The sequence below is a fragment of the Adiantum capillus-veneris genome, chromosome 2, assembly GCF_014529385.1.
Source record: "Adiantum capillus-veneris isolate H3 chromosome 2, ASM1452938v2, whole genome shotgun sequence".
NCBI lineage: Eukaryota > Viridiplantae > Streptophyta > Polypodiopsida > Polypodiales > Pteridaceae > Adiantum > Adiantum capillus-veneris.
In genome coordinates this window covers 136,736,852-136,763,423 of record NC_140932.1, presented here as the reverse complement: position 1 = coordinate 136,763,423, position 26,572 = coordinate 136,736,852, and the positions used below count along the sequence as shown (strand labels likewise).

At 42.0% G+C, this 26,572-nt stretch overlaps 1 protein-coding gene across 1 annotated transcript; it reads left to right on the top strand.

The window, feature by feature from the left end:
- The first annotated feature begins 15,029 nt into the window (after nucleotides 1-15,029).
- LOC147463712 (uncharacterized) lies at nucleotides 15,030-17,180 on the top strand. The gene is made up of 3 exons (XM_086529448.1): nucleotides 15,030-15,254; nucleotides 15,858-16,016; nucleotides 16,116-17,180. Exons 1-3 carry the CDS (start codon nucleotides 15,030-15,032, stop codon nucleotides 17,178-17,180), a joined length of 1,449 nt encoding a protein of 482 aa, XP_086385574.1.
- The last annotated feature ends 9,392 nt before the right edge of the window (nucleotides 17,181-26,572 follow it).

Below are 26,572 nucleotides of genomic sequence, written 5' to 3'. Positions count from 1 at the left end.
CGTATTTTGGGTAAGATGCAACGTTCTAAGTTTCCAAAGGATGGTTCAGTTCGGGCCACATGCAGGTTGCAACTTGTACATAGTGATGTTTGTGGGCCCATGCAAACTCCGTCCTTGGGCAATTACCTGTACTTCGTGACTTTCATTGATGATTACTCCAGGCATGCATGGGTATTTCCGCTTAAAACGAAGTTCAAAGTTTTTATGTGCTTCAAACAATTTCTGGCTATGGCTGAAAATGTCTCGAAATGTACTATGGGCACCCTCCATTCCGATCGAGAGGGGGAGTATATGTCTCATGAATTTAATGCATTTCTGGCTAGTCGTGGGATAAAACACCAATGTACAGTGCCTTATACACCTCAGTAAAATGGTGTTACTGAGAGGAAAAACAGGTCACTGACGAAAATGGCACGATATATGGTCAAAAGTCAAGCTTTACTGCATTCTTTTTGGCTTGAGGCCATCATGTGTGCCACTTATGTGCTTAACAGGTGTCCTAGGAAAGCTTTGGAGTCTATTACTCCATATGAAGCATGGCATGATAGAAAGCCTTCTATTGAGAACATGCGTGTTTTTGGCTGTTTGGCATATGCTTTGGTGCCACAAGTGCAGCGTAGAAAATTGGATGATAAGGCTGTCAAATGTATTTTTGTTGGTTATAGTGCTGAAAGCAAAGGTTACAGGTTGTATCATCCGCAAACAAAACGTATTCTAGTTTCTCGGGATGTAGTGTTTGTGGAAGATTCTGTTCAGCCCTTACTGTCATGTACTAGAGAGAGTAATGTAAGGTCACAGGACATTTATGACACGTTGTTGCCTCTTTTCAGTGGTGGAAATACGAATGTAAGTTCCAATGAGGGAAATGTACAGCCTATGGGGGTTTCTGAAAATGTTTTAGATCAGCCTATTACTGATGCAGATGTACATGATGTACTTGATGAGGAAAGGGCTGAAAATGAGCAGGCTAGAGGTATGCCAAACTGGCTGGTGCACACTTTGCGTGACAGTAAATTGGATGCACCTTTGTCTAGTCGTACTCTTTCAGGCTCTCGCCATGCATCTTATGCATCAGATTGTTATGCTTTGGCTGTGTCTAGGTTACATGATGTTGAGGAGCCTCTGTCTTTTGATGGAGCACAGAATTCAGAAAATTGGATGGCTGCCATGCAATCAGAATATGATGCACTTATAGAAAATGACACATGGACTTTATGTGATTTGCCTCCTGAAAAAAAGGCCATTGGTACGAAGTGGGTTTACAAGTTGAAACGCAAGCGGGATGGTGAGATCGGTCGCCATAAGGCTCGACTTGTTGCAAAAGGTTATGCACAGCAAAAAGGCATAGATTATGAAGAGACTTTTTCTCCCACTTGTCGTATGACTACTGTGTGTTTTCTATGTGCATTGGCAGCTCATTTTGGTTGGGATGTACATCAATCAGACATTGTTACTGCTTTCTTGAATGGTGACATATTTGAGGAAGTTTATGTAACGCAGCTTCGTGGTTTTGTCATAAAAGGACAAGAGGACAAAGTGTGCAGATGTAAGAAGGCTTTGTATGGGTTGAAGCAATCTCCTCGTGCTTGGTATGAGAAAGCTGACACTCATTTGGTCAAACAAGGCTTTTGTAACAGTCCAACAGAAAGCACATTGTATGTAAAGCGTGAGGGTGATGTACTTCTCATTGTGGTTCTTTATGTTGATGATTTGCTGATCACTGGACCAAATGAGAGACATATTGCTGAATTTAAGGCTGATTTGAATGCTACTTTCAAAATGAAAGATTTGGGGCTATTGCATCATTACTTGGGTATACAGTTTAAGCAGTGTGATGGTGGTATTTCCTTGTGTCAGAAAAGTTACATAGAGACATTGCTATGTAAATTTGGACTTGAGGATTGCAAACCTATTGCCACTCCCATGGAAACAGGTTTGAATTTGAGTCTACATGATGCTGACGATCCTGCTGATGTCACTCTTTACCAAACTGCTATTGGCTACCTCATTTATGTATGCAACACGAGGCCGGATATTTAGTTTGCAGTCTCACAGGTCAGCAGATTTATGCATAGCCCAGTGTCTAAGCATTGGCAGGCTGTAAGAGGATCTTCCGCTACCTTAGTGGCACTTTACATCTTGGCTTGTTTTATCCCAAGGGGGGATCATTGCCGCCAGACTTACATGCTTTTTCGGACTCATATTGGGCTGGTTGTTTTGACACGTGAGTGTCCACAAGTGGTTTTTGTTTCATGCTTGGCAGTTCATGTATATCATGGTTGAGCAAGAAGAAACCTATTGTGGCCACTTCGAGTTGTGAGGCTGAGTACAGGGCAGTCTTCATAGCTACGGTTGAGTGTGTATGGCTCAGACGCCTTATGGCTGATTTGGGTGTTGGACAGGACACTGCCAACACTATCTACACTGACAGTCAAAGCGCATTGGCAGTTGCGAGGAACCCAGTTTTTCATGCTCGCACAAAGCACATTGAGGTGCATTACCACTATGTCAGGGAGAGGCTCTCAGCAGGAGAGATCAGCTTGGCTTATGTGCCAACACAGGACAACCTTGCATATCTTTTCACAAAGGCATTGTCTCGTGAGAAGCTTGAAGCTTTCCGCAAAGCTTTGGGCTTACTCCCCTTTGTGGATTGATCATGTACTCAGGGCATGGCCCTTCCCTTTACTCATGTGCCAGCTCTCGTTCACCGCATTACTCCAGGGGGGATTTTTCACCATATATATGTGGTAGTGATGTGTGTGAACACACTAGGACCGCCGGTACATTTTTTCCCTCTTTAGGAGGTTTTTCCCCCCGTGCATTGTATATACGCCCATCACTCTAGGGCTATCTATCTTTCCATTGCACACTAAGTAACACACTCTCTATTGTGTGCCTTGATCTTCCTTCGTCTTCTCAAAGCTGTGTGTGTTTCTCTGCAACCCTAATTCCAACAGCTCTAATCACATGACCAAGAGTGCACACATACTACACTAATCAACAGAATTAGAGAAGTCGTCAACTAATGGAAATACTTATGGAAGAAGAGATTCAAGATCAAAGCAAGAAGTCATTATATCTCTCAAATCTAGAATAAGGAGAGTATAAAACTACTTCATGACATAATGAAATGTAGAGAAGACAAGACTAATGAAAAAATAGAGATTAGATTAATCAAGAAGAGCTTCCCTAATTACAAAGTATTAGCACTAGCCTTATAAGCATGGGCATTAAGCTCAAGTCTAGGCCATTCATAGAGTGAGCAATCAAGAGTGAGATCTCAAGAATGGATACTCAAGAATGAAGCCTCTTTGCATAAAAGGGCTTCTTATAGAGGCATGCACTCCAAGCCTTTCTAATATGGGATTAAGTTGAGCCCTCTACCTTATACGATTTGGAACTCCCAAATGAGCCCAAGACCTTACACAATGTGAATTGGAAATATTGTGCACATCCATAGCACATCCTAGCTTGGTGCATAATTGTTGTAGCATGTGTTAGCCGCAACTAACATTCCTCCCTCCTAATTTAACGCACATCCTCATGTGATGCTGAACGAGAGCACGGTGACATGGTAGAAAGCACGTCCATCGAAGGATGTTGAGCTGCAAAATAGAATTCAATGCATGAGTATCAAAGGCCAACAAAAATGAATAAAACATGAAGTGCAATGAAAGATTATGTAGAGTGATATTTTGCTTCTAAGAGATGGATCAATCATAGCCAAAAACTAAACACCATAAAGCAAAAAAAAAACCTAAACTATTATGAAGATTAAACCACTTGAAATTTCAATTTTATGCATGAAACACAAGAAATCAATTATAACCCTAGACTTATACAAGTTCATAAACCTACTAGCCTAAAAACTATATGATCAGTCTTAGTAAAGCATCCAAGTCTACCATGTCTATGGACACAAAGAGGCTCCTAACCTATTAGTACGCTATCACTTTTTCTTTTGAAGCTCATGGAAGATTGTTTTTAACATTTCATAGAAAAAAGTAAAGCACATCACAAGGCAGCCACCCCAAGGCAAGTCTAGCTACAACTCTTGGCTCCTTGAACCCTCAAGGAGGTGTTCCAAAAGCCTACTATCCTACCAAGGCAAAGGCTAGCCCCTATCAACCCAGAGCATTGATTTAGGGTCTTGACCAAGCGAGCCAAGCTGGTTCCCCTCGCCTACCAAGTGTCAATAACTAGGCCTGACATGGACACAAACATAACATAGAATTTCATGTGTCTAGTAGCATTTGTGCTACTCTTTTTGGACACCTTGTTTGCTTCATTGTTCATTTTTTTTATAAAAGCACTTTGTTTTATTGCTTCCATTATGGGATTTCTTATGGCAAAATGGACTAAGGGACTAAAAACCTAGCCATAGCCCTAGGTCATGTTAGAAATGAGTGGAGTATTAAATCAATCACTAGGATTCTAGGACTATCATGCAATGATTCTACATTAGCCTAAGGTCAAGTCCAATTACCCATGATTTGCACACATAAAGCAAATTTTCTAGTGAGTTTAATCTTCACAAAGGAAAGTGTTGAAACTTTCATGTATGCCTAGCTTTTGAAAATAAAACAACCATACTTTAGAAGCAAAGTCACTTAATCCAAGCATAGAGAATGGAGAGATAAAAGAAAGAGCAATGTCATGGAAGGATTTCACCTATTTGTGCTCTTTTGAGCATCCCTTAGCAAAGCATCCACTCTTTCATAAAAGCCTCTTGATTCCTTTTATTTACAATCCAAGATTCTTGAAGATTAGTGTTAGCAAACACAAGCTTCAAAATCCATTTAATGAAAGCTAAGAAAAACACACAAAACACATTATTGAAAACCTAATGCTAGGTTCTCAAATACCCAAATATACTAAAGGGAAAAAAACCTAGGGGAAAAAAGTGCCTTTGGTTATGCACATGGTGCTCTTTTAGTAGCAAATGTATGCATACACAACAAAAATGAGAGAGAGAATGCTTCTACATAAGCACATTTTGCAATGTTCAAACCTCTCATACATGATTCAAACTTGATTAAGTGCTAGCTCAAATGAAAGCGAATATTTGGATCAAGCTATGAGCTAGAGAAGATACAACTTTAAATAAAATGAAGTGGCTCTTGAAAGCCAAATTGTGCAGTTGTAAATCTTCAAAACATTGGCTAAACACTAGCTCAAATGAAAAAAAAAATCACTTTAGACCAAGCTATGAGCTAGCATGTGTACAACTTTTAGTCAAAAGAATTGGAATGGCTCTAAATAGCCAATTATTGCATTATGATGGAATGCTGACTTTCACCTTGGATCAATGAAATCACATGCTTACCTGCAACCCTTCAAAAGAAGCTCAATCATTAGTGATATATAATCATATGATCATTCATCACAAGCTGTAAAAGAATTTGCAATCAATCACAAGCTCTAAATTTTACTGCTCTCCCATTGTCATTCAAAGAATCTCAATTTTAGTGCTATGTAGGGGTTTTACATTTAAAGCAAGCACTAAAATGCACAATCAATGCCAGCCCAAACTTTAATGCACACTCTCAATGAAGCATCAATTTACTCTCAATGTAGCTCATAATTAATCTCACATGCAATGAAGAAGAATTTATCATTTTGGCAATTAGAGTTTGCAAGTAAGCCACACACTAGAAGGATGCATAAGCCAAATAATTGTAGCATACACAATCAACGCCCGCATTCTGCTCTCATAGAGCAAATATTGCATCCATAGAAAAATAAAAACTCGACCTTGCAATAGCTAAATAATTTCAACTTCAAGCTCGAAAAAAAAAATCTCAACCATATAAGAATTCTCTTCATTGTCTAATTTGATTGTCATGCATCGAGATTTTATTTTCTTATTGTTTACTTGACTGGCCAAAAACCAACCGAAGCTCATCGGAGAAACCCAAATTGGAGGGGGGGGGAATTTGTGAAGGGAGGAGGGTGAGAACCTCCCCTTCTATTGAATTGTCGGACTGCATCTAGATACTACAGGGGGGGAGAGAGAGAGAGAGAGAGAGAGAGAGAGAGAGAGAGAGAGAGAGAGAGAGAGAGAGAGAGAGAGAGAGAGAGAGAGAGAGAGATGGTGTGGGGGAAGCATCACAGAGGGAAATGTTCAAAGCGTGTAGTTATCCGCCAATACAACCACTGTGCACTGTGTGTATGTGTGTGTGATGTGATGTACGGCAACAAATTTTTGGGTGTACGTGTGTGAGTGTAGGCACAAGCATGGTAGGATGCGGATCATGCACAATTGGTGTGCACTTTCTCTGACTTTGCAGAAGCCATAACAGTAGGTGCCAGGATTTTCGGGTCTGCAAGACTCATGTCATAGATTGAGGTTCAACTTGGTGCAGTTTGTGGCCTGTGTGTGCTTCTTTTGATTGCACTATCACTTGCAGATCGCATGCAGTAACATTTGTATGGGCAAGTGGGTGTTCATGTAGTCAGATGCAAGCCCGATGAGTCAGGATATAGGCTAGTGATTGGCCATGGATCCCGACAGTGCACCACATGCTACTTGTGAGTGTGTGTGTGTGTGGTGAATCGGGTCTACTTTATTTTGTAACTACGCTCTGGTGTGAGGCTCAGTGAGGGTGGTTGGCTTGCACCATAAGCAGATTGTTAGCAGCATTGCAACTATGCATGAGCTGAGGCAAGTGACAAGAAATAATTTTGGCCTCGCCAAGTGAGCACGTTGTAGGGCCCTTCGATTGTTGACACTCGGTAGCACTTCAAGAACGTGCCTAGATGGTAGTAGGCAAGTGACTTGCACTCAAGAGAGGAAGTAGGAGACTTGCGGCATATGGCAGTGATGAGTGTGTCGATGCGCCAAGAATGGGACGGTCGGGTAGCGTGGTCAATTGAGCCTTAAGACTTCATTCTCCATGGTGTGTATTGACAAACAGTGTGTGTGGGAGTGTCATTTTGTGGGCAGCACCAACAGAAAGCAGTGATGTTTTTTCTTTCTCTTTTTGAAATTTTTATTAAGGGCTTGTTTCCATGGTGGAATACAAGAATGTGATTTCCTGCTCATAGCTCAACTTCTGTAATGGAATTTGCCTATTCAATTTGAGAGTAGCGGAATTTAATGAGAATACTTTCAAGAAATGATTTTGTGAGAATAGCGGGTAGACATAATTGAAGATAGCAACACATAGCAATTAGTTAACTTGGCATAGACAATACTTTTGCAAGAGAGAGAATTTAGAGAACATGACAACAGTTGAGGACCGGATTTATGTGGAGCCGGTCCCCCCTCCAATAGGCATTTGTATTATGATTTCTCCCATAAAGAGAGACTTGTTACAATACATTCTTTGTGTTCCTTGTGACCTAGGTGAAGCAATGAAGATGGAAAGCTTCATGCATCACCATCATAGCATAACCTAAACTTGAAGAAAGCTTTAACTATACCAAGCCTCAGTCCCAAGACCTCAAACAACTTCGAAGGTGGAGAGAGCTAGTAGGGAATGAGGGTAGGGAAGAGGAAGAAGAAACATTTCATACGAGAAAGAGCTAGTTCCTCACTTATCATAACTCTTGAGCTAGCATACATAATAGCATAGTAATGAAGAAGAAGGAGATGACAAGCTCAAGCAAAACCGCTCCAAGGCAATCACCACAAGCATCACATTGGACCTCAAATGGCTTTGAGAGATCTGGAAGCACGAGGACTGGTTGGGAAGTAAACTTCTCTTTGAGTTTTTCAAAAGCATTTTGCTCCTTAGCAGTCCATACAAACTTAACGTTTTTCTTTGTTAAGTCGTGTAGTGGTCCTACTTGAGAGAATTTTGCTATGAAGCGTCTATAATATGCACACATACCAATAAAGCTTCTTAGCTCATGTAGATTCCTTGGTTTAGGCCATGATTTTATTACCTCTAACTTTGATGGATCCATACGAATACCATCGTGAGAGATAATATGACCTAGATATTGAATCTCTTGAAGGAAGAATTCCCTTTTCTTTTGGTTGAGAAAAAGTTTGTTCTCCCTCAAGGCTTGAAAAATCACTTGGAGATGTTGCTTATGTTCCTCCAAAGACTTGGAGTAGATGATGATATCATCAAAGAACACTCCAGTGAATTTACGATATGGTCTAAAAATTTTCTCCATGAGACGATTGAAAGTAGCTGGTGCATTAGTCAAGCCAAAAGGCATGACTAGATATTCATAAAGACCAAATGTTGTGCGAAACGCGATCTTTAGGATATCTTCATCCACTATCCTTATTTGATGATAGCCACTCTTAAGGTCAATCCTACTAAAGTAGGTAGAGCCTTGTAGCTTATCAAACAGATCTTCTACCCGAGGCACGGGAAATCTTTTTTTGATAGTGATATGGTTTAGTGCTCGATAGTCCACACACATACGGTATGTACCATCTTTCTTTTGCACTAAAAGGACTGGAGAACGAAAGGGAGAGGAACTAGGCCTCACCATCCCTTTGTCTACCAATTCCTGTACTTGCCTCATAATCTCCTCTTGTTGAGCTTGTGAGACTCGATAAGGAGGTTTGTTAGGCGGTGAGCTTCTTAAAAGGAGCTCAATACAATGTTCATCATCCCCTCGTTTTGGAGGTAGGTCCATAGGGATATCATCGATGAACACATCTTGGAATCCTTTTAGAAAAGTAGACAAGTCTAACTCTTCTTGATTCCTATCATTTTCATTTAATGAAACATTATTAGCTTTTAGAGACTCTTTGACATAAATCATGTACGTAGAAACTGAGCTCTTCATTGATTTGTGTTGAGAGGCACATGTTAGAAACTGACTCTGAATAGCTAAGTCGGATTTTGACTTATCGGATATTTACTGAGCTGTATTTTGCTAAGTCGGATGTAACTGTCTTTCAGTTGCAGTCTGCTGAATGTCTTGTGACTGGGTAGTTAAGTCGGATTTATCTATAAAAGTGGGGAATGTATCTGCGCACGAGGTATCTGTTCTCTAATATGAATGTGATGATGATGGTGCAGTGCAGCAACTATTCAGTGTATTTTTTGCTTACTCTGATATTTAGAGTAGTCATGTTTACTGTGTCTGAATTGTTGTTAATGAAGTATGGTGGAGTAGATGGTTATTATTGCTGTGTATGATGTTCATGTGTTGACCTAACCCACAACACATTTGGCGATCCCGCTGGGTTAACGTTTATTTTCAAGTAATGATGCATGTCAGAGGGAGACAGGAGAGTAGGAAGAGTGTACTACACAAGGGCTCAAGCACAGGCTGGAAACATTGATCCATTTAACTATGATCATGACAATCAGCAATCACCCGATGCTCAGGGGCAGCAACCTGTAGACCAAGGAGGGGTAGGATCAGGAGCAGCAGGAGAAGAGAGAGTGAGGCAATTTATTGGAGCTTTATTCCTGGCAAGAAGAACCACCAGGAGAAGGATCCAGTTTGACCCACTTCAGGGTGCTACCAGGCAAAGACCTAGGAGACCACCACAACCCATTCCAATGGCTCAACCACCACCCAACCCAAAGGTCAAGGCAGCCAAGTTTAGAGCAGGGAGTAAGGAAGATGCTGACTGTCATGTGGCACAGTTTGAAACTAAGTGGCAGGCAAGTGGCTATCAGGTGATGTATGCTGATGGAGTAAAGATGGAACAGTTTGCTGCCACATTGGAAGGAAAGGCCATGAGTTGGTTCAGCCAATATGGCATTGCACATTTTGCTACTTATAATGCTTTGAAGCAGGCATTTCTGCAGAGATTTAGAAAGGAGAAGACTCCGACTGATGTCCTGAGAAAACTCAGAGACATTAAGCAAAATAAGATGCTGGTTGAAGACTATGCACAGAAGTTCAGAATTTTAGTAGAAAGATTGCAGGGGAATGAAAGACCCACTAATGAAATGTTAGCAGGTTATTTTTTGAAAGGATTGAGAAGCAGCTTAAAGGGAGCAGTAGCTAGCATTGATATTGCTGGAGGTCTGGATGACCTTGTTACTGCTGCTGCAAGGGTGGAGAAGAGACTTGGCATGACCAAAGCAAAAGGAAAAGAAGACAGTGACTCAGATTCAGAAGAAGCATCTGAAGACACAGATTCCAGTGGGAACTCAGATTCAGACTCACCATCAGACAGTGATGAGGAAACATAAAAAAGAAAGAAGAAAAAGAGCAGTAAGAAGAAGAAAGTTAAGCAAAAGCAGAGTATTGAGCAAGATTTGGTAGGCAAACTTAAAAAGTTTGGTTATTCTGTTGTAGCACCTAAAGAAAAAGTGTATTGTCACATTTGTGAAAGGGATGGACATAGTACTGCTAGCTGTTGGTATAATCCAAAGAATAGAGGGCAGACAGCACCTAACATAGGAAGAGGAAGACCAGAAATTGGAGCAAATCAAGCAGTACCATTTAGGGGAAGACCACCATTTCAGAGGACAAGACCTCCTAGACCTCCTTGGAGCGAGCAGGAGAACAATAATAATAGGAGACCCTGTGTGTACTGTGGTGCACCAGATCACTGGGTAGGTCTCAATTGTGCTTTATGGGTGAAGCATAGGGAAGAAAGGGGAATGCCCATTGTGAGATATAATCAGCCCAATCAACCTGAAAATCAGCAACAGCAGCAGCAGCAAAATCAGCCAGCAGCTCAGGCAAATGTAATCTTGTTTGATGTGTTTTCTCAGGATAAGCAGATGCAAGATACTGACCAAGAACAGGAGCAGCAAGGGAATGAAGAGGAACATCAATGGGCTTGTGACTATAACCAATGTGTGCAGGAGGATCATGTTGAAGTTCTAGCAGTGACTAGGTCTAAGGATAAAGCACCTTTGGATTGGAAGGAGCAAAAAGGGGTAAGAGACCAGGTTACAAAAAGGATTGCCAAACACCAGGCAAAGCAGGTGGATATTGAGGATGACCCAAAAGAAAAGGAAGAGCAAAATAAAGGGAGTAAGGAGATGGAAAATAAACAGGATAAGGATTGGTTTGAAATACTTATTAGCTCACCTCTTCAATTATCTTTGGATCAGTTGTTGCAATTGGTTCCAGCTTTCAAAGACAGATTGTTCAGAAAGCTGCAGAACCTGAATGGACTTGGCACAATGGACAGGCAGTTTTATTCAGCAGCAGTAAATAGAATTGATCCAGCAGATGTGGACTTTGTGGTACCAGTTATTAAAGTACACTTTCTTGGAGAAAATTTTGATGATGTGTTATTGGATGGAGGCTCTGGGGTGAATATTTTACCAGAGGCAGTGTACAAAAGAATGGAGTTGGGAGCTATGGCTCCAGCACCTTTTCAGGTGAAAATGGCAGACCAATCTAGGGTACAACCTTTGGGAATTCTCAAAGCACAGGAAATTCAGGTGTCAGGATTATCTTTTTTTGTTAATTTTGTGGTACTCAGAATGTCAGACTTAGCAGCTGCATATGAAATGCTATTAGGAAGGCCTTGGTTCAGATTGGCTAAAGTAAGACAAGACTGGGGAGAAAATGTTGTCATATTGAAAAAAGGGAAAAAGAAAGTAACCATACCTATGAGGGGAAGGAAGATGGTTCCATTAAGTGAGAAACCACTGTTTGCTCAGACTATTAATTTTGCTGATGAGGTCACAGATGACCAAGAGGAAGAGTTCTTGAAGGCCAATCCAACTGTTGTACCTGTGTTTGAAGTAGATGTGGAAAGCATGTTACAGCAGGATAAGAAACAGGATGAGCCAGATACAGGTTTAGCACCAGGACAGACAATGCAGGGTAAGGAACTGTTACAGTTGGTGGACCAGAAATATGCTATGTCTGATAAGGAACAGATTCAGCAGGAAGAAAAGGAGGCCAGGGATATGGCTGAGAAAATTTATGAAAAGAAGTTTGGGGCATCAAGCAGGGTAGAAAAGGAGGAGCTTCAGGAGCTAAATTTCGGAACAGAGGCAGAACCAAGAATGGTCAGAGTGAGTGCACACATTCAAGGGGAATTTCTGGCACAGCTGTTGCAATTATTGGTTGATTATAAGGATGTGTTTGCTTGGGATTATTCTCAGGTGAGAGGCATTGACCCAGCACTACATCAGCATAGGATTAATTTGAAAGAGGGTGCAAAACCAATTGTGCAACAAAGATATAGAATGAATCCTAACTTTGCCAAACAGGTGAAGGAGGAGCTTGATAAGCTCCTGGCAGTAGGGTTCATTAAACCTGTACATGAAGTATCATGGTTGTCTCCTATACTGGTTGTGCCAAAGAAAAATGGAGCTTTAAGAGTATGTGTGGATTATAGAAAATTGAATGCAGCAACCATTACTGATCCCTTTCCTATGCCATTTTGTGATGCTGTGTTGGATGCAGTAGCTGGTCATGAAATGTATAGCTTTTTGGATGGATTTTCTGGTTATAATCAGATTAGTGTTGCTGAGTCGGATCAGCATAAAACAGCTTTTATAACTGAATGGGGAGCCTTTGCCTACACAGTGATGAGTTTTGGGTTAACCAATGGACCACCTTCATTTAATTTTGTTGCTCATAAGGTGTTTGAACCTTACTTACAGGACTTTATGAGAGTCTTTGTGGATGATTTCTCAGTGTTTGGAAAGAAGGATAAACATCTGCTACATCTGAAGCTCTGTTTTGAAAGATGCAGACAATTCAGGATGGCTCTGAATCCTTATAAAAGTGTAATTGCTGTGAGGAGTGGAATACTTTTAGGACATGTGGTGTCAGAAGCAGGAATGGCTATAGATGTCAAGAAAATAGAAGCCATTCAAGCAGCACCAGTTCCTACCAATGTTAAAGAGTTAATGAGGTTTGTTGGACAGACAAAGTGGCACTCCAGATATTTGAGGTATTTGTCTAATGTATGCTTGCCATTAACTCAATTAACAAAGAAGGATGTGGCATTTGTATGGGATGAACCTCAGCAGAAATCATTTCAGATGTTGAAGAAAATGATATCAGTAGCACCAATTTTGCAGCCACCTGATTGGTCATTGCCTTTTCATGTGTTTGTTGATGCCTCGGATATAGCAATAGGAGCTGTACTGATGCAGGAGAAGGAGAAGGGATGGTTCAGACCTGTGTACTATGCAAGCAGGGTTCTCACAGGTGCAGAAAGAAACTATCCTGTGACAGAAAGAGAAGCTTTAGGGATGGTATATGCATTGAATAAGTTCAGGCATTACTTGTTGGGGAACAAGATAGTTTTTCATGTTGATCATCAGGCCTTGTTGTATTTGATCAAGAAGCCACTTCTTACTGGAAGGCTTGCAAGATGGATGTTGTTATTGCAGGAGTTTGACTTTCAGATTGAGCATACTCCTGGGAAGGAGCATGTAATTGCAGATTATCTAAGCAGGATTGAAACAGGTGAAGCACCTACTGGGGTAGATGATGCACTTCCTGATGCTCAGCTGTTTGATGTGCAGACTGCTGTGACTGAGTCTTGGTATGATCAATTGCTGATGTTTTTGACTGATGGAACTATACCAAGGGAGTTCAATGCTGATCAGAGAAGAAAATTTGCACTGAAAACCAGACCCTATTTAGTTATTGCAGGGGCACTATATAAGAAAGGCATTGATCAAGTGATAAGAAGATGTGTACCAGAATTTGAGCAAAGTGCAGTCTTGCAGGAAGCACATTCAGGCACAGCAGGAGGGCATTTCTCTGGAGATACTACAGGGAAGAAGATTTTGCAGGCTGGATTATGGTGGCCTACAGTTTTAAAGGATGCACATGATTATGCCAAAAGATGTGTAATTTGTCAGAAAACAGGTCAACCTGATTCAAACAGGGATAGGATGGGGGATCATCCTATTTTGCCTTTGGAACCTTTTCAAAAGTGGGGTTTGGACTTTGTAGGACCTGTCAAACCAACTTCCAAGAGGGGATGCAGATACATTTTAGTGGCTACAGATTATTGCACTAAGTGGGTAGAAGCAGTAGCATTGAAGGATAATAAAGCTTCAAGTGTGGCCAGATTTCTTTATCATAACATTATGACAAGGTTTGGGTGTCCAGTGGAGCTGGTAAGTGACAGAGGAACTCATTTTCTGAATGAAGTAATTTCAGAGCTAACAAGGACACATATGATTATGCACAAGAAGTCTACAGCATATCATCCACAGGCTAATGGTCAGGCTGAGAGCTCTAACAAAACACTGGTAAGGATTTTGAAAAAGATTGTGACAGAGAATCAGAAGGATTGGGATGATAAGTTGGATTCTGCCTTATGGTCCTTTAGAACAGCTTTCAAGGTCACTACTGGTATGACACCATTCAAGCTGGTGTATGGGCTGGAAGCTGTGGTTCCTATGGAGTTTGTGGTACCAAGTTTAAGAGTCTCAGCAGAGAAGCAGTCTCCCAAGTTGTCAGTACTACACAGGAACAAATATCTGATGCAGCTGGAGGAGGATAGGTTGGTAAGCTCTTACATTACTGAAGTCATACAAAGAAGAAGACAAGCATGGGTGACCAAGAATGTGAAGTTCAAGATCTTTCAGGTTGGAGATTGGGTAATGCTGTACAACTCTAAGCTGGAACCACATCCTGGTAAATTGTCATTGAGATATCAGGGACCATATCAGATTGTGCAGGATAAAGGACAAGGGACATTCATCATAGCTGATGTGTTTGGTACAAGAGTGGAAAAGGCAGTTAATGGTTTCAGGCTGAAGAAATTTCAGGGAAAGCCACCTCATTTGGACTGGCCAAGTGTAGCCTGCATAACTGTAATACCCCTACAGCCAGGAGATTCAGAATCAGCAAAAGGAAAAGGAAAAATGCTGGTTTGCATGGATTTGAGGAGGTCTTTTCATAGTATCCCATATAATTCACGGGTTGGAGGAAGTAGGCAGTTCCAAAGTGCACATCCGATTCAACATTGTAGATGTTGGAAGAGTACCTGTGTCGGAACTGACCAAGTCGGAATTTTTAATAAGAAATTATTAGGCCGGACTAATAACTTCGGGGAGTGTGCTGAAAAGAAGTTTCGTAGCACTTCAAGGATACTGGGTGGAGATATGTGTGCATGGTGCAGCGAGCATAATCATACATGCAACAAAAGTTTAGTACACATGCAGCAGCGCGGAGCATTCGGGTTTTCGCTTGAAGAAGCTTTATTCAGTCCTGCCATGCCGAAAGCAAAGCAATTGATGGCCATGCAACCACAGCCTGATGAGGAGCAGACTGAAGGTTCGGGGCGACGTTTGAGAAGCAAAGCTTTGCCTATGCGGCTTGACGTTAGCAGTGCAGACGAAAACAGTGACTTTGCAGAAGAGGAAACGCCAATGCCGACTCCTGTGTGAGAAGGTAAGGTGATGCAAGCATTAATGGATCCTTTTATGGATTTCAAAGTTGACATAGATTGTCAGGCAGAGCGCAACGCCATATGGTTGCAGCAGGTAGGATTGTATGAGTTTGCCATTCTGCCTTGGGAAGAATGTAAAAACAATGTATATGCAAAGTCTCAGTTGGAAATACTTAGGAAGACTAAGGGGAGAGTGTCACCGCATGTGGTACTCAATGTGGAGTTGGTGTCTGAGGTGTTCAAGCTGCCTTTGCATCCTAATACACCTATTCCAAAGTGTTCAGAGGAAGCACTGAAAAAGGAGTTTGGTCCAAGAGAAGGAGGCAGGCAGTATTACATGTTAAAGAATGTGGCATATGCTAGGAGAGAGCAGCTTAAGTGGTACTTGGAGAGGCTATGCTTTATTGTGAAGTTTGATTATATGTCAAAAGAAAACTTTGCACCATTAATCTATGCAGAGCAGGGAGGAGAAGTGAGCTGGGCTCACTGGGTGTATGAAAAGTTGGCAGCAGAGATTCATTCTTCAGACAAGAGGAAGACACAGGCAAATAGTAGGTTATGTGGTTACTTGTCAGCATTATTTTTTTTTGCACAGAGAGTACAGAATGGTGAAGCAAGGTGGCCTGTGAAAGCAGAAAAACTGGTGCAGGAGAAGCAACAGCCAGTTCAGATTGAGCATCCCATCATGGTGCATTCTGAAAAGACAGGATTTGTGAAGTTTAATGCTAAGCATATGGAGGCTTATGAGGATTTGGTGAAAGCCAAATATACTCCAGGAGAGGCCTTTGAAGAAATCACAGCAAAAATGCAGTTTGCAGAATTTGGCACCATGGATGTTGATTCACCAATGCAGGTAAGGGCAGAGGAAACACCAATAAAGCTTGGTAAGGCTTTCACATTATCCAACAAGAGGAAGAAGTCTGAACCAGTCAGCAGAGTGTTTTCCAGATTAGACTTTAGTGCTGAGGAAGTCTCTGGAGTATCAGTAGATACTGGGAAATTGGACAGTGATAAAGTAGTTCAGATGCTGCAGCAGGTGCAGGAATTTGTGAGGCAGCAGAATAATATGCTGAAGGTTCAGAGTATGCAAGCTGAAAGGAATGCAAAAAAATTGATGGAGTTTAAAGGACAGGTGTCACAGGTGAAAGAGTTTGAAGAGCAGATAGCTATGATGAAAGTAAAGTATGAGCAGGATATGGAGGAAACAGTGGGGAAACAGAAGATGGAGTTAGCAAAAGTGAAGAGATCATTGGGGGAGTTTAAGCAATGGACTGAGAAAGTGGAGGCAGCGGTTGCTTTGGAATTGGAAGACATGGCAAAGAGGAATGCAGAGTTACAGGTCACTGTGGAGATGCAGAGGTTGAGATTGGAACCTTTGCAGATACTAGAGCAACAGATGTTGGCACAAGAGGAAATTAGCTTGAGTGCAGTATTAATGAAAGAAGGAGAAGTGTCTATTCTCAAGCAGCAGTTAGCTTTGGTTGCACAGGAGATGTGGCAAAAGACCAAGGAAAGAATGAGATTTGTCATTAAGTATCCATATGAGGTGCTAAAGGCAGGGTTAGTGCATGAGGTAGAAGCACAATTGTTGAAGGAAGTGGAGGAATTGCAAAAGGAGAGAGACTGTTTGAAGCAGCAGGTTCAGCAGATGGAAGAGAATAAGAGACAGCAGCTTGCAGAGGCAGAAAAGAAAGAGGAGAATTTTACTAATAGTTTTTTGATGCAGGATGTAGCTGAGGAGAAAGTGGCAGAAGAGCAGATCGATACTGCGATTGCAGATAGAGCACAAGAGGTGGAAATGGGAAAAGATGATGCAGCAGAATCAGATGCAGTAAAGGAAGCAGAGCTGGTGGATTATAAAGTGAATGCTGAGGACCAGAGTAAGGAAGAAGCTAGGCAGCAGAGGGTGGATTCCTGATCAAGGGATATGTGGATCCGGGTCAGATTTCTGCGAAATCTACCACAAGGGCGTGCCATGTGTTGAGAGGCACATGTTAGAAACTGACTCTGAATAGCTAAGTCGGATTTTGACTTATCAGATATTTACTGAGCTGTATTTTGCTAAGTCGGATGTAACTGTCTTTCAGTTGCAATCTGCTGAATGTCTTGTGACTGGGTAGTTAAGTCGGATTTATCTATAAAAGTGGGGAATGTATCTGCGCACGAGGTATCTGTTCTCTGATATGAATGTGATGATGATGGTGCAGTGCAGCAACTATTCAGTGTATTTTCTGCTTACTCTGATATTTAGAGTAGTCATGTTTACTGTGTCTGAATTGTTGTTAATGAAGTATGGTGGAGTAGATGGTTATTATTGCTGTGTATGATGTTCATGTGTTGACCTAACCCACAACAATTTGTCAAAAGAAAGAGAAATTACAAGTGGAATAGTGCGACCACGCTCACTAGCATCTATATACATGTTCTTTCCCCTGTAGGTGAAGTAAATTCTCCTTTCAGGGAACTTCATGTTGGCAGCCATGCGATCAAACCATGGTGCCCCTAGGATAACATCCTGATGTTGGAGAGGAGAGATGAAGAAGTCTTCTTTGTCGACATATCTTTGGACATGAAGCCTCAATTTCCCAATCAAGGGAGTAACGGGGGCTTGTTGTCCCTTGAAAGCTGCATCAGCTGTTACTATATCTCCCATCTCAAAAGCTTGAATGCCCAACTTGGTGGCCAACTCTATTGATATGAACTTGAGAGTAGAGCCAGGGTCAAACAAGATGAAGGCATCATGCTCTCTTACCTTTCCCCCAGCATAGGAAAGTGACGATCCTTTGCAATGAGCATCCTCTTTTGGAGCTTCGATGGTGGAAGCCCTAGGAGTCTCATTGCGAGTATTCTTCTTGGGGCAAGAACGATAGCCATGTCCTTGTTCCCCACACTTGAAACACTTATGGTCCTTGCGAAAAGCTTCAAGCTCTTCAGGAGAGAGTTTGTTTTTACCTTTGTAAACTCCCTTCTCCTTGGACCGATTGTTGTTGTTGGAAGTGCCTTGGGAATTATTTTGAGCATTGGATTTCCCCTTTGCATCTTTTTTATCTTTGTTTTCCATTGGCTTGACATTACGTCTAGCCCCTTGATGGAAATTGATGCGTGAAGCAACCAAGGTGTGGTGGATTACTTCGGTAATAGTACCGGGCCGTTGAGAGTTGATGTATTTGGCCATCTCTTTAGGTAATCCCGCACATAATTGCTGTCTTTGCTCGGCAAAGTCTATCTTTTGAAAGACAGTAGCTTTGAGATGTAAATCCCAAAACTTGTCTACATACTTGTTGATAGACTCATGAGAGAGAAGCTTCAAGCCGCGCCATTCGGTAAGAACTTTATCTTTAGTATCACTTGGAAGAAATTGCTTCATGATGGAAACTCGTAGAGTTTTCCATGTCTTTGGGGCTTCTCCATTGCCACGAAGGCTAGCCCACCATTGATGAGATTATTTTTGGAAGTGCATAGCTACATGGCGTAGCTTGGAGGACTCTGTGAAGCCCTCGTCCCCAAAGGCCGCATCAAATTGCTAGATGAAGGCCAACACTTTGTCGGTAGCACCAAAGGTGCCATCGTAGGTGAGAAAAGAGATATTCTTTCCTCCCTCCTTGAACTTCTTTAGCTTTTGTGACGTTCGCCATGCAGGAAATGATTTACGATGTCCTCCCCTCTTGTATTCTCTAGGAGAATAGCCGTAACTTTCATCTGAAGAGGAGGAAGGTGAAGAAGAAGGAGAAGAGGGTGACCTCTTCCTAGCCCTTTTCTTCCTTTGTTTCCTCTCTTGCCTTTCAGAGTGATGAGGAGAAGGACTATAGGTTGCTCTTTTCCTCTTGGGAGGAGTAGGCGATCGTCTAGACCGCTGTCTTCGTGGAGCCACATCTTCAGAAGAACTTAGATTGTCATTGCTTTCTTTCTCTTTGCATTCCTCCTCTCGAATGGGAGAGAGTCTTCTTTTGGGGGTCTCTTCAAGAGGCCTCCTAAGCTCTCTTTCCTCTGGGAGAGGAAGGGAAATTCCATAAGCACGAAGTTGTTGAGTAACTTCGGCTTGCAAAACAGGGTTGCCCATAGCTTGTTGCAACCTAGTGACGAGATAATTCACAAACATGGGAGCATCATCATTAGCACCTTTATGTGCAAAATCAAAGCTATCAATGTTCATGAGAGAATTTGGAGAACATGACAACAGTTGAGGACCGGATTTATGTGGAGCCGGTCCCCCCTCCAATAGGCATTTGTATTATGATTTCTCCCATAAAGAGAGACTTGTTACAATACATTCTTTGTGTTCCTTGTGACCTAGGTGAAGCAATGAAGATGGAAAGCTTCATGCATCACCATCATAGCATAACCTAAACTTGAAGAAAGCTTTAACTATACCAAGCCTCAGTCCCAAGACCTCAAACACCTTCGAAGGTGGAGAGAGCTAGCAGGGAATGAGGGTAGGGAAGAGGAAGAAGAGAAACATTTCATACGAGAAAGAGCTAGTTCCTCACTTATCATAACTCTTGAGCTAGCATACATAATAGCATAGTAAGGAAGAAGAAGGAGATGACAAGCTCAAGCATTGAAGCATGGCTCTTGGTTGGATTTGCACTCCATTGCCAAGAGTGTTGGTGTAGGCTCTCAACCTCTACTTGCTTGGAGAGGGAGCTCTTGCACTTTGCATAGCACACAATGAGAGTGTTTGTGAGTGTGTGTGGGTGAGTATACCCCCTAAGCACCCCCCTAGCTTGCTTGGGTCGACCCCCCCTTGTAGCTCATGCTTGAAACTCATTGGACCCCTCCAGGCCTAGCCAATCACAAGCAGGAGCCATTACAAGCAACAGGGGTAGCCTTGGGACAAGTGTCCCCCTTTCCCCTTGGAGAGAGAGGACTTGATAAATGGAAAATCAATTAATTAAATATCATAAATTATCATTGGACCCCTTGGGTGGCCAACCAATAGGCTTCAGGCACACCATGAGGGCAACATGAGGAGGAACTTGATAAGTGTCCTTGCTGCCTCTTCCAGCTGGGGCTTCCCTTGTGTGTGTGTGTGTGTGTGTGTGTGTGTGTGTGTGTGTGTTCTCTCATCCCCCCCCCTTGTAGGCTCGCCCCCCTCCTTGTAGGGATCTTTTTGACTTTGGATGAGCAAGCCCCATAGTCATCAAGCATGACTAAGCACTTGAAGTAGGGGGTGTTCCCACAAGCATCTCAGGCAAGCTTCTCAAGGCACCTCAAGCACCTTAATCATGCACCAAGTCAAGCACCTCAAGCATGGAGCCAATCAAGCACCTCAAGCACCTCAAGCATGACAAGCACCTCAAGCAGGACAAGCACCTCAAGCACGACAAGCACCTCGAGCTTGGGCCGGGTTCCCACCTCAAGCTCAACCCTAGCTTACCTAAGGTCAAAGGACTTTTACACACGTTATTGGAGGTCTTCAATGAAGCTAACCCTAAGGTCTTATGCTCCATTGGTTAGCCTTGCTCTTGATAGACCATCTCCCATTTGGGCCCCTTTACTATTGGTCCCGTGTTGAGATAGATCTATAAGCACATATCTATATCTTAACACTTGTTCCCGTTTATTCTCCCACATTAAGTGATCAATTTAATATGAGAAAATCATTTGGGTTGGTTAGATATTAGATTTTATGACAACTTCTAAGCATCCAAGGCAATTCATGACAAAATCTTGTGAACTAAATGATTATTCAAGGTGAGACTGAGCATTTCCCATGATTCAATGAAGCATTGGCCGAGACATTTAAACCCCCATAAGGTTATGGTAATCACACACAAGAGTATACCCATTAGATCCATAATAGAGTCCGATTTCAATAGCAAGGTAGATACCCATGGTAATTATCCTCAAGACAATATAACTATCAGATCTATGAAGCATGCAAAAACCAGCTACAAAAGTTGCAAGATAGCAAGAAAAAGTAGTTACTTAAAAACAATTCAAGAATGGGTAAAGGGAACTAGCATATTGTAGCTAGAAGTAGCAATTGAAGCCAAGTTGAAGTGACCAAGTGTGTGTGTGTGTGGGTGTGCCCATCCTTACCCAGGAAACATACTCAATGCCATAAGGCAGTAGGCCCATTGAGTATGGGCCTATTGCCTCATCAAGTTGAGGAGAGTAAAAATGTCAAGTCTAAAGTTCAAAGAGATGTACCACATTAAAAGTCCATGAAGAAAGTGAAGGAAGTCTCATCAAAACAATATCCACTAATGAAGATTGTACTTTAGTAGGAGTTTTAAGGCTTTGTCAACCAGTAAAAAACAATGTGAATGTCTTTTATAATCTTTCATGGATTTTGCATGTTTCTTGGGGTTGTAGATAAGATCCATATACAAGTAATCCCTTTAAGGGTAGTATGTTCCTGATGACACAAGAATTAAATTAATTAGACATGGGTGAGTAAATTTGGATTAATATGCAACCTAAAACTGACAGATCCAAAAGACTATAATAGCCGTGAGCAAGAATCTAGTCTATAGTCAAAGAAATATCGCCTAACACCTGTCAACCTAACAAGGAATTATAGACAATGGGTCAATCAAAGCCTATAGACAAAAAATAATATAAAGCCAGCATCCTAGTCCACCCAGTTACCTGGGAAGGCCTTGTGTTTAGGGAGTGTGTGCTAAAATCTCAAACTTAATACTTACACACAAAAGAACATAACATTCAAAAGAAAACTGGCCGTAGATAACTAGACTATGATTTGTACAAAAATGACTCAGTATTAGATTCATTTTTTTACAATATAATAAGAACGAGTCATCATTCCAATGATCCTATACAAAAAAAAAAGCGTTGTGGAGGTCATTTAGGTTGAAATCAACAAGGATCTTATACACCAAATGACATTTAGGTAAGATCTGACATAGATGATAACTAGTGAGCTAGAAAGAAAACTTGTGAAGAGGAAAATTTTTCCATTAGTTTCATGTTAATGCAAAGTGTTTCACCAAAGAAAAGAAGAAACACCTCCCTCAATTTCACTTATTCAAACAGTATTTCAAGGTTATGTAAGGGAAACAAAAGATCCCTCACCAATTTTGTAGCCGTCATCAGTCAGTTGAGAGGTCTCCAACAGGGAGCCATTCATTAAGGATCCTCGGTAGTAGCACAAAATCCTACAAGTCAGCCATGGAATCTATGAGATGGGTCAAACACCCTTAATATGACCCAGGGTACAAGGATAGTGGTAGGAGTAGTGAAATCGGAGGACCAATCTTTGTTTTGGTACATGAGAGAGAGAGAGAGGGTATCTCTATACAAAAACATGATAAAGGCTCAATTTACATGATGGGTGGCACAAGAGTAATAACTATGGTAAATATTCACTACAACATAACCCAAAGTTATCGACGCTTTATATATCGACGCCCGTGCCTTTCCACGTTCATATCGACGTACTTACCGTCCGTCGATATACGCGTCGATATGCCTGTCGATATGACCGTGGATATACGCGTTGAAGGGTCATTTTTCCCACACGTATATTGATGCGTATATCGACGCCGGTATCAACGAAAGTAATTTGGGGGGAAAAAGCCGAACCCGCGCGAAGGGGCCATTTTCGCCTTCAACGCACGCGTTCTCAGATCTTGGCCGAAACCTGCTGCGAGGTATTATGGCACTCTTCCCCCCCTAACCCCTCTCTCTCTCTCCCCACATCGTGTGTGTGTGTGTGTGTGTGTGTGTGTAGGAAAGAGATAGAGAGAGCGGTGTGTGTGTGTGTGTATATGTAGGAAAGAGAGAGAGAGCGCGGTGTGTCTGTGTGTTTGTGTAGGAAAGAGAGAGAGAGAGAGAGAGAGAGAGAGAGAGAGAGAGAGAGAGAGCAGTGTGTGTGTGTGTAGGAAAGAGAAAGAGAGAGAGAGAGAGAGCGGTGTGTGTGTGTATATGTAGGAAAGAGAGAGAGAGAGAGAGAGCGGTGTGTGTGTGTGTGTGTGTTTGTGTAGGAAAGAGAGAGAGAGAGAGAGAGAGAGAGAGAGAGAGAGAGCGGTGTGTGTGTGTGTAGGAAAGAGAAAGAGAGAGAGAGCGGTGTGTGTGTATGTAGGAAAGAGAGAGAGAGAGAGAGAGAGAGAGAGAGAGAGAGAGAGAGAAGTGTGTGTGTGTGTGTAGGAAAGAGAGAGAGAGAGAGAGAGAGAGAGAGAGAGAGAGAGAGAGAGAGAAGTGTGTGTGCGTGTAGGAAATTAAAGAGAGAGATAGAGAGCGGTGTGTGTGAGGAAAGAGAGAGAGAGAGAGAGAGAGAAGTGTGTGTGTGTAGGAAAGAGAGAGAAAGAGAGAAGTGTGTGTGCGTGTAGGAAATTAAAGAGAGAAAAATGTGCGTAGGAAATTAAAACTAGAGAGAGAGAGAGAGAGAGAGAGAGAGAGAGAGAGAGAGAGAGAGAGAGAGAGTTATGGTTTGCGTAAAAAATTAAAATTAAAGAAAGAAATGAAATGAAATGTTATGTTAACTCTTCAAAAGGCCAAAGTGACCTATGAGACCAGAAAGTTACAATGTGGTAGATTGATACTAGGTTAGAATAACAAAATGATAAAATAACATATTATGGAAGCCTAAACTGCTGGGTGTGGACTAAGAAGCTAAAACAGGTAGCTGAAACCATCCGTAGTTCATTATAAGGTAGTCTTAAAGCAATGTCAATAGCGCGTATGGCAAGCCGTAGGTCAATGGGTTTGAATTAACGTCAAATACACATGACGTAGGTCAAATCCGGTTGCGTTTTTCTACAGAAAAATGTAAACGGACTTCGGAAATGGCTTCTATGCCTTCTGAAACCATCCGTAGACGATTAGGTAGTCTTTAGGCAATGTCAAGAGCGCCTATGGCAAGCCGTAGGTCAAACGGATAGAGGAAACATCAAATACACACGCCGTAGGTCAAATCCGGTTGCGTTTTTCTACGGAAAAACGCAAACGGAAAAACGCAAACGGACTTCGAAAATGGCTTCTATGCCTTTTGAAACCATCCGTAGACGATTAGGTAGTCTTTAGGCAATTTCAAGAGCGCGTATGGAAAGCCGTAGGTCAAACGGATAGAAGAAACGCCAAATACACAAGCCGTAGGTCAAATCCGGTTGCGTTTTTCTACCAAAAAATGCAAACGGACTTCGGAAATAGCTTCTATGCCTTCTAAAACCATCCATAGATGATTAGGTAGTCTTTAGGCAATGTCAACAGCGTGTATGGCAAGCCGTAGGTCTAACGGATAGAAGAAACGCCAAATACACAAGCCGTAGGTCAAATCCGGTTACAATTTTCTATGGAAAAACGCAAACGGACTTCGGAAATGGCTTCTATGCCTTCTGAAACCATCCGTAGATGATTAGGTAGTCTTTAGGCAATACCAAGAGCGCATATACAAGCCGTAGGTCAAATGGATAGAAGAAACGCCAAATACACAAGCCGTAGGTCAAATCCGGTTGCGTTTTTCTACGGAAAAACACAAACGGACTTCGAAAATGGCTTCTATGCCTTCTGAAACCATCCGTAGACGATAAGGTAGTCTTTACGCAATGTCAAGAGCGCGTATGGCAAGCCGTAGGTCAAACGGATCAAAGAAACACCAAATACACAAGCCGTAGGTCAAATCCGGTTGCGTTTTTCTACGAAAAAACGCAAACGGACTTCGAAAATGGCTTCTATGCCTTCTGAAACCATCCATAGACGATTAGGTAGTCTTTAGACAACGTCAAGAGTGCGTATGGCAAGCGTTAGGTCAAACGGATAGAAGAAACGCCAAATACACAAGCTGTAGGTCAAATCCGGTTGCGTTTTTCTACGGAAAAATGCAAACGGACTTCGGAAATGGCTTCTATGCCTTCTGAAACCATCCATAGACGATTAGGTAGTCTTTAGGCAATGTCAAGAGCGTGTATGGCAAGCGGTAGGTCTAACGGATAGAAGAAACACCAAATACACAAGCCGTAGGTCAAATCCGGTTGCGTTTTTCTACAGAAAAACGTAAACGGACTTCAGAAATGGCTTCTATGCCTTCTGAAACCATCTGTAGATGATTAGGTAGTCTTTAGGCAATGTCAAGAGCGCATATACAAGCCGTAGGGCAAATGGATAGAAGAAACGCCAAATACACAAGCCGTAGGTCAAATCCGGTTGCGTTTTTCTACGGAAAAACACAAACGGACTTCGAAAATGGCTTCTATGCCTTCTGAAACCATCCGTAGATGATTAGGTAGTCTTTAGGCAATGTCAAGAGCGCGTATGGCAAGCCGTAGGTCAAACGGATCAAAGAAACACCAAATACACAAGCCGTAGGTCAAATCCGGTTGCGTTTTTCTACGAAAAAACGCAAACGGACTTCGAAAATGGCTTCTATGCCTTCTGAAACCATCGGTAGACGATTAGGTAATCTTTAGGAAATTTCAAGAGCGCGTATGGAAAGCCGTAGGTCTAACGGATAGAAGAAACGCCAAATACACAAGCCGTAGGTCAAATCCGATTGCGTTTTTCTACGAAAAAACGCAAACGGACTTCGAAAATGGCTTCTATGCCCTTTGAAACCATCCGTAGACGATTAAGTAGTCTTTAGGCAATGTCAAGAGCGCGTATGGCAAGCCGTAGGTCAAACGGATCAAAGAAACGCCAAATACACAAGCCGTAGGTTAAATCCAGTTACGTTTTTCTACGAAAAAACGCAAACGGACTTCGAAAATGGCTTCTATGCCTTCTGAAACCATCCGTAGACGATTAGGTAATCTTTAGGAAATTTCAAGAGCGCGTATGGCAAGCCGTAGGTCTAACGGATAGAAGAAATGCCAAATACACAAGCCGTAGGTCAAATCCGGTTGCGTTTTTCTACGAAAAAACGCAAACGGACTTCAAAAATGGCTTCTATGCCTTTTGAAACCATCCGTAGACGATTAGGTAGTCTTCAGGCAATGTCAAGAGCGCGTATGGCAAGCCGTAGGTCAAACGGATCAAAGAAACGCCAAACACACAAGCTGTAGGTCAAATCCAGTTGCGTTTTTCTAGGGAAAAATGCAAACGGACTTCGGAAATGGATTCTATGCCTTCTGAAACCATCCGTAGACGATTAGGTAGTCTTTAGGCAATGTCAAGAGCAGGTATGGCAAGCCGTAGGTCAAACGGATCAAAGAAACGCTAAATACACAAGCCGTAGGTCAAATCCGGTTGCGTTTTTCTACGAAAAACGCAAACGGACTTCGGAAATGGCTTCTATGCCTTCTGAAACCATCCGTAGATGATTAGGTAGTCTTTAGGCAGTGTCAAGAGCGCGTATGGCAAGCTGTAGGTCAAACGGATAGAAGAAACGCCAAATACACAAGTCGTAGGTCA

Bases quoted from the DNA above. Each gene is read 5' to 3' on its own strand.
- LOC147463712 (XM_086529448.1), top strand. From the start codon at position 15,030: ATGCAGCAGCGCGGAGCATTCGGGTTTTCGCTTGAAGAAGCTTTATTC. The intron at 15,255-15,857 runs GTGTGAGAAGGT...TTTTTTGCACAG, and splicing joins AAACGCCAATGCCGACTCCT to AGAGTACAGAATGGTGAAGC. The intron at 16,017-16,115 runs GTGAAAGCCAAA...TCACCAATGCAG, and splicing joins TGGAGGCTTATGAGGATTTG to GTAAGGGCAGAGGAAACACC.